General features: G+C 45.7%; 1 protein-coding gene across 1 annotated transcript; it reads right to left on the bottom strand.

Moving 5' to 3' along the window:
- Window positions 1-3,398: 3,398 nt before the first annotated feature.
- Window positions 3,399-6,883, bottom strand: LOC131229169 (BTB/POZ domain-containing protein At5g66560). Its single transcript, XM_058225059.1, has 4 exons — window positions 6,448-6,883; window positions 6,273-6,342; window positions 4,878-6,176; window positions 3,399-4,155 (listed from the first exon to the last, which is right to left on the bottom strand). The coding sequence occupies exons 1-4, from the start codon at window positions 6,483-6,485 to the stop codon at window positions 3,592-3,594; spliced, it is 1,971 nt and encodes a 656-aa protein (XP_058081042.1). The 5' UTR covers window positions 6,486-6,883; the 3' UTR covers window positions 3,399-3,591.
- Between the last annotated feature and the right edge of the window lie 1,693 nt (window positions 6,884-8,576).

Genomic DNA, 8,576 nt, shown 5'->3' with positions numbered 1-8,576 from the left:
ACCTGATCTGCTTGCCCATCTACCCCACCATATGATGATCCGGACCATTCATCCAGAGAACTATACCATAAGATCAGCATGGAAAGGAACACATTGATCAGAAATCATCACCGTTCATATCAATACAATTAGAAAATGCTTACCTGGGCCAAAACTCATTTATATGGATTAGATCCCTGAAGAGAGAATTTTTCCAAGTGGACCATCCCGAGGAAGAGTCTGGATTAAGATTGATGGACGTCTCATGCACTAATCTAGCTGCACCATACATCGTGTGACAAACATCTTCAACCGTTCTTGATTGTGGAGGAATCCCAATACACATTCACTTCCTTTTTCGAAAAAAACAAAAAAGGTTGGCGGGAAGCTAAATCTGAATACATCTACCCCACTTTCCTACAAATGGTCATTTGGTCCCTGTAGCGGTTATTAAAATACTGGTACAAAAAGCTTACTATGACTGTATTAGCCCATGGAAATATCGCTATCAATAGTGGAAATAAAATAACATTCCCCCGTATGATGGACCCAGTGGATAAACTTCCTGCAGTCTGCAGAGCAGGTGAATGGACAGTCTTGACCAATGTGGCACACGTGTGTGAGATCAAGACCATTCACACTATGTGAGGTTACATTCAATGGGAACGGTTCACTTATCATGCGTGCTACACGAGTATTAAAAATCAAACGATAGGACCAAAGATCTGTATACAACTGACACATGTGGCCCACATGGTGAATGGACGTTCTCGATCATCATCTAGCCATGGCATTTTGGGAGCATGTTTGGATACGTTGAATCCAACAGGAAAGAAGAAGGATACGTATTTAGTACATAAACTCAACCTAAGCCGTTAATATTGTGGGGCCCACTGTAGATAGGTAACCATATATACAAAACTTTGATTGAACAATCACACGGTGCATTCACAAACATGTGCGGTAATCAAATCGTTGGTCTGGTGGGGTGATGTGTGGATGGGATATGCGCAAAAAAGTTGAGCTGATTGAACATCCAATTGTAAGTTTTGCTGGTCAAATGTGGACCGTTGCTCTAATCGTTATTTCTGAGGCCACTAACCGTATCGCTATCATAATCCAATCTGTTGCTTCTGGACATCGCTTATTCATGTGGTGACCCACAAGATCAACGGTTCTGATCATCACACATTGGTAAAGAGGAGCTACACGTAATTACGAAGTGAGCTACGAAAAAATTGGAAGAGTTGGTCAACTTCTATTAACCGCTAGAAACGTGTATCACGTGAGCCAGACAAAAGCCGCTCACCAGACACGGTGTCCTGTCTCAAAATCATGCCGAACCGATCAACCGTTCATTTATCTTTACACACATGCGGCCCATCCAATACCCATATCATCCTGACTTTTGATGCATGGCAAACAAGTCCGGATTTCGCACAGGTGCTTCTTATTCCCACGTGGGAGCTGTTCCAATTCGCACTCCTGCGAGTGCACGTAGCGTTCCTTCCATTTCCGAGTCAGATGCGCGCGCAATTCTAAAACGTACGTCACTTTCAAACAAGGTGCCTTGCAGCAATACGCGCAGGGTACAATGCGCACTCACTCCCCTGTTTTGCGCTTGTATCAATGTATTGCAGGCAGTAGCACCATGTGCATTGCTTATACTTTTACTGTGGTACGCCCAAGAGTCACCATCAATCTAAAAGAAAACTTATAGATATATAAAAAATCATTTCACAACCAATGGTTCGGCTTTCATGTGTCATGTGTTACACCACCATGTCTACACCGAATTATTCGGTACGTTGACCGCATGTGGTGTGGCAATCCAGACCGTTGTTTTGTTGGGTAACTTGAGTCCCACGGTGGATGGAGAATGCCTCAAGAATGTCTCAGATTACGGTATCCCTGGGACCAAACATTGACCTTTTTCGGTTGTATTACTCTTCCTAACCATCTATCTGTAGGGTGGAAAATCAATAGGTCAAGATTGTCCTGTCAAGGAAATCTCTGAGTCTCAATCTGTCTGAATTAGGACAAAATAAAATAATGGTCTGGATTACCAAACCATGGGCCCCACTTGTGCTGATTGAAAAAATGCTGGCCACTTATATCATACAATTCCTCCCGGACTTTCTGAAATTACAACCGTCGTCTAAAATAGATTGGTACGAAAATATCGAATGATGAAAAGATAAAAGAAGAAATGATGAGAAGTAGGCAGGGCCGTGCAGTCATTATATGGGCTTTGACTTGGACCATCATCCATCCATTGATTTCCATGGTATGGAACCCAATATGTGTAGACCATCCTGATTTTTGTCCCATGGGATCTTTCTGGTGTGGCCCTCGTTCAAACGGCTTGGATTTCCCACCCAAATGAGTGGCGGGAAAGATGGGGCCGTGTTTGAAAGTTCACGTACTCCAAGTCTTCAACAAAGAACGTAAAACGCGGGAAGCATGAACAAAGAATTCCAATTTAAAACAAAGGATTCCAACGGTTTCTCAGCAACTCGTCCATTGCACAGCGGCCGACCCACTATGTAAGTTCGAACGGCTGACTACTTCCTTTCAAACAGAGTACACGATGGCCCATAATTGAACGGCTAGGATTGACTTATCGGCGCAATTCCCTGGCTACCACTGTGGATGAGCTGCCACAACTCGCGATTGTTGCAAGCAAAAATTGTAGCAAGTAGTAACCAGTGACCTGAGTTTTGCTAATTACACACGCGTGGGGCCTGCCCATTCGCATTCATGTACACGTGCCAATAAGGAACACACGCATGGAAGCAAATCTTTTCATGAGTTGTGGTACACTGTTTAGATCTTCTGGCCTAAAAATCAAGGACACGGCTTCGGTGGTTTCGTAATTGTGGGGACCACCGTGATGTATTCGTTTTATATCCATGCCGTCCATCTGTTTTGCCAGCTTATTAAATCTCAATTGGACCACACGACGAGTGGTGATTCATCGCCCACTATTAAAAACTTCTCAGGGGCCACAAAAAAGTTTTGAATCTAGCTGATATTTGTGTTTTCCCTTCTTCTAGCTCGGTCTGGTCTAACCTTATCAATAAGTTGTGATGCAAATAAACAATACGGTGCCGTAGGATGTTTTTAACGGTGGGCGTTCAGTCACCACTCTTTCCTATCGTATGGTCCACTTGAGATTTGGATCTACTTCATTTTGGGTTCATGCCCTAAAATGAGCAGGCAAAACGGATGGACGGCGTGGATATAAAACACATACAACACGGTGGGTCCCACTGTAACGGATCCACAACACCGAAGCTGCGTAAAAAAAAAAAAAAAACAAAAAAAAGGCCATTCACACCTAAGATGTGGCCTACCTACTTGATTTTTGTGACCGAAGATCTGAGCAACATTTCCAACCAGATGAGAAGCCCTGATCGAGTACACACGTTCCGCGTTAGCACGTATTGAATTACGTTCATTTCTACTAACCTTCCCAATCCTATACAAAAATCATCAAACAAGCAACACAAGAACCAATTCAAACCTCCTAGATGAATCAAAACCACTCACCTCAAAGAAAGAAGAGACAAGGAAAAAAAAAGAAGACCAGAGCAGAGATGAAAGATAGAGCTACAAGCTTTGCTGCCGTTCCTGCAGCTGCTGCTGTCTTACTTTTCTAGCTTCCACAACTGCTCTTTCATGCGAATCACAGACCTGGGTCTTGAACTTACACCCGAATTTCTTCGTGAACGAGCTCCACCCTCCGGCATTTCCTCCGCCCACAACTCCCTTGTCTATCTTCTCTATCGCCTTCCTCATCGTTGTGCACTCGCGCTCCAGCTCCTGCACGCGCGACCGCATGCTGTCCATGTCCAGCCGCAGGACCTGGTTCTCCCGAATCGCCGCCTGCCATGTATCCCCGCCGTCTCCCGGCAGCGCCACAGCGCCGGCCCCCACGCCGGACGAACGAGCCGAGTCGAGGGGCAGCGGCGGCCCTGCGGCATCGGTGGCGAGGATGGAGCCGGCGATGGCGTGACGGAGCTGAAGCTGCTCGAAGAAGAGGACCTGCACCACAGCGCGCAGGGGCAGGCGCTCGTTCTGGGCTGCATGAGTGCACGCCTCTAACGTGAGCTTCTGGCAGTCCATCACCCCGCAGAGCTTCTCCCTGTCTTCCTGCGAAATCCACGGATGTGCCTGCACGAAAATTACCGAATTGCCAGCATAGACCCGATCAGTCCGCGGACTTTTGTGGGGTATTTTAGGAACTCGAAAAAAACTTTCAGTGAAACCAGCATGGGAGTTATTTGATACTCTGGCTGCGAAAAGCTTGATACGCAGGCACCATGTAGACCGACAAAATTGTGGAACTTCACTGTGTCGTAGACGCATGGTTACTGAAATAAGACCATAAGATGTTTTTTCATTTAGGACCGTGAAATTAATGTCCATCAATCTAATGGTCATATAATCAACCAAGCCTAATTATTTGTTTATGTTTTACCTAAACTGGTATCCAAAATGTTGACGGTTTATTTGGAATTACTTGTATTCCAAGCATCCAATTTCCAAGTGCCTGCGTATCATCATCACACTCTGCCAGAGTATCAGAGTTTTTCTCATCCAACCAGAATGATGGAACAGACGCGTCCGGCCAATTTGAAATATTTCATTGGCTGTGAGCAGATTCGCTGAAAGGACGCTTCCGAAACAGATGAAGTTACTTATGTACGAGTCCACGTAAATAGCCAACGAAATGGCTTCCTTTTGTTGTCTTTTTATCAGACGCGTCTAACCAAAATGCTGAACTAAGCTACTGCATCCGCTCCGTACAACAATTCCGCCCATCCCAGATCATAGCCGATGAAATAAATTATTTTTCTTTTTAACGGTCAGATGCGTCTGATCAAAGCTCATACCTTGAGATAAACGTCAATGGCCCGATAGAGCCCATCGTCGAAGAGCCTCGCATGATCAGGAAGCGCGAACGCAAGATCGTAGAACTTCTCCGGCTTCAGATTCGCATCGGAAGCGATCTCCGACAGGTAGCCGTCGATCAGCTTGCCCACCAACATCACTGGATTTATCGGTGGCGGTGATCTGCCGCTCTCTTCATGGTCGCCGTGCCGATTGCTGATCCCGACCGTTGATCTTTCATCCAAACCTTCAAGAAAATGCATCAAGATCCTCTCCACGCAATCGACATCGTAGAGTGTCTCAATCAGGTACGAATAGCTCGGCAGAAGGAGATCGTCCAACGTCGCCTGCTCCAGCTGCTGCCCAATTCTCCTCTCCAACGTGGCCCGGCAATCCTCCGAAGCTCTCAGTATATTCGCAGTCCTCAACAGTCCAAACAGAAATCTCGTAGTCGTCGGTGCCGCGCTCCCCGTCGCTGTTCTCCTCTTCAATGGCAGATTCATAATTACAGTCTCCAAGAGCTCTCTCTGTTCGAATTCCGACGCCATGGAGCCAGATGACTGCTTCCTACTCGACCTCGAGAGACCGGGAATCAATCTCTTCGCGTAAGAAACCAAAGCTCCTTCGATGACATCCGAGCTAAGATCTCGAGCTTTCATCGCTGAAATCAGCTGCTTGTAGAGCGGCAAGCTCAGGCCCGTCAGATCTTCGAACCAGGAATCGCTTGCAGACGAACGGACCAGGTTCTTAGGTCGGATTCCAGTGTCTATCCCATTCCACAGGATCTGGCTCGTGAGTTTCTGGTCGCCCCTGGCCTCATCGTTCACCGGCCAGCCGAACAGCGCCGACGACGGCAGATCGGACGAAGAGGCCCTTGTTGCAATCGACTCGATGCACCGCTGTGGGATGCTCAGTGCTTCAGCCAGCGGCATCAGATTGTCGCAGGATTTCAATGTCTCGATGCAATCTCTGAGGTTCCGGAAAACTGATTGCGTGAGGAACCGCTCCGTCTTTGAGATGAGATTGTCCTCGGAGAATTCCTCCGTCATCTCGAGGTATTCACCGGCGCATCGGAGCGGAGCTACGTTCGACGGAGTCAGTTCGATCTTGACGCCGTAGCAGAACTTCGCTGCGGCCTCAAAGGCTTCAGAGCCGCCGGGGAATTCCGATAAAGAAATGCAGCAGATTTCTTCTTCTCCTTCTTCTTCAATTCCTTCAGCTGAGATTTTCTTTCTCTCAGGATTCGATTCTTGCTCTGTCATAAGCTCATGGAGCTTCTGACTCTTCGCCATCAATGGAAACTGAGAAAGGAGAATCCAAGAAATCCAAGGAATTAGGAATTCCAGATCCAGCAAATGAGAAAGGAAGAGAAATAGGGAGAATTGCATTTGGATTACCTTATGGAGATGAAATGTCATTTCATCTACTTCGATTACAATGTCGCTTGGTAGTCCTGTGGTACAGAACCTGAAAAATGTGGTTTGAAAATGTTCGTTTCCACATGAGAGAGAGAGAGAGAGAGAGAGAGAGAGAGAGAGAGAGAGAGAGAGAGAGAGAGAGAGAGAGACTCACCATGCCTGGCCTTTAGAGCCGAGCTTCTCCGTGGCCATTACGTTCGGAAAAGAACAGATCTTACCCCGCTTGTTTTGATCAAAATCCACAGTCCATTTCTTCTCTCCAAGCCCTAGCTCTGGGATTTCTTTAGATCTGGTAGAAGGGTTCTAAGACATGGAAGAGATTATTGAGAAGGTTTGGGGAATACAGCAATGGAAAATAAGGAAAAGGGGAGCAAGAAATGTGCGAACGATTTGTTTTTAAAGAGGGATTCCAACGGCAGATCAGACAAATAGCATTTGAACAAATAACAAAAAGCAAGGGATTTGTTTTGCTTTTTTAATTAAAATGAGAATCTCACTCCAGCAGTCAATGCAATGGGAAAGCAGTCGTGTTTTTTAATTTCTTTCTGGGCGCATCCATCTGCTTGCCAACTGGTTTTCTTGCCTTTCTCGTTTTCATTTCCTTCGATAATAAAATTCTTGGGTTTCTCTTTTGGGCAGAAGTCCGTTAGTCCGCGGGCTACTAAAATGTGTATGACCCACCTGAGAAGGTAGGCCCCACCATGGATGGGCCATGAATTGTGATGAACTTGAATGTACGCTTGTCATCATTCTATGATTTTCTATGTTTAAATCGAATGAGTAAGTTTATTAGTTGTAAAACACTTGCCTACTTGGCCTGGGCACCCATGATTTAACATGCATGAAATCCAACCGTCCATCAGTTACGTGACCCCTTGTCTGGCCTTGATTCCAAAATCAGAATGATTCAAAACTCCGCTGATCCACCCATAAAAATATGATTAAAACTCTCAATTTACATGATATGGCCCACCTAAGTATTGGCATACTGTGATTTTTTGGTAGTGTTAAGCCATATCAAATGAATGGATTAGATTGCACACAAACATCACTGGTGAATTCTTACTTGGATGTGTCCTGACATTGAGATTGTCAAGATCTATGATTTCTAAACAGAGGCAATGTACCTGATGGACGGTGTGGATTTCTTGAAAGTTCCACCCACGTGGTTCTCGGTGCTGAGGTACTTAGTGCAGAGTTACGGAAGGGCAGCCCTTAATCAGGTTATGTTTTGACATGTTCCATTGATGGTGGGACCTGTCTCTTGAACGGTTCCATTATCCATATGCTTGGCCTAACCAGTGGGCTACGAATTTACTTTAGTGGTCCGCGGACTACAAGACCTGTACCCTCTTCACTGGGCTCGAATGTCATGAGGTTTTCGCGGGCATCCCTGCCCCTGATCAATGACACGCAACTACTCCTTCGTACCTGCATTTAAGAAGAGAGCACGGAGGGGAGGCATTTTCGTAATTTGAGATACAGGAGAGGGACAGAGGGTATTCGAAGTCGTATTACCGAAGGCAGGAATAGCCCTGGACGGACTCGGAGTCGATAGTGACCCGTCCAGTACCAAAGTCCGTACTGTAAAAGTTCCGTGGGTCCCACCATGATGTATATGCTTTATCTACGCCGTCCATCTATTTTTTCAGCTCATTTTATGGCATGATCCCAAAAATAATTTAGATCCAAATCTCAGGTGGATCACACTACAGGAAATAGTGGTGATTGACCGGCCACCATTAAAAACTTCTTGAGGGTAAAAAAGCTCTGGATCAAGATGATATTTGTTTTTTCCACTTCATCCTTATTTTTTTGACCTAATAAACAGTTTGGATGGCAAATAAACATGACGGTGGGCCCTGGGAAGTTTTTAACGGTGGACGTTTCAATCACCTTTTTTTTTTTCCTATTGTGTTGTGCGCCTAGATTTGGATCTGAATCATTTTCGCATTGATGCCTTAAAATGATCTCGAAAAATGGATGGATGGAGTGGATGAAAACATGCAACATGGTGGGGCCCACACAGCTTTTCCAGCACCGCGTCGACGCGTCTGGGCTAGTGAGACATCCCAGCCTGGCACAAGTGAGCGAGATCTGAGCTATTCATCAAGTGGGCCACATTTGCATGGTTACACTCATCCATAATTTGGGCGTTCTGGATTCACGTAGAAGTTCCACAATTTTCAGGCACAAACCGCGTTGATAACAGAATTAGCTAAATCGTGTCCGCTCATCGTTCACGTTCAATACAGAAATGTCAATCTAGGCCGTCAAAATCAT

This window comes from Magnolia sinica, chromosome 16 (genome assembly GCF_029962835.1).
Source record: "Magnolia sinica isolate HGM2019 chromosome 16, MsV1, whole genome shotgun sequence".
NCBI lineage: Eukaryota > Viridiplantae > Streptophyta > Magnoliopsida > Magnoliales > Magnoliaceae > Magnolia > Magnolia sinica.
This window is presented reverse-complemented; position numbering and strand designations above follow the sequence as displayed.

Coding starts and splice junctions, on each gene's coding strand:
- LOC131229169 (XM_058225059.1), bottom strand. CDS start 6,485: ATGGCCACGGAGAAGCTCGGCTCTAAAGGCCAGGCATG. Junction 6,343..6,447: donor GGCTCTAAAGGCCAGGCATG/GTGAGTCTCTCT, acceptor CACATTTTTCAG/GTTCTGTACCACAGGACTAC. Junction 6,177..6,272: donor TGACATTTCATCTCCATAAG/GTAATCCAAATG, acceptor CTCCTTTCTCAG/TTTCCATTGATGGCGAAGAG.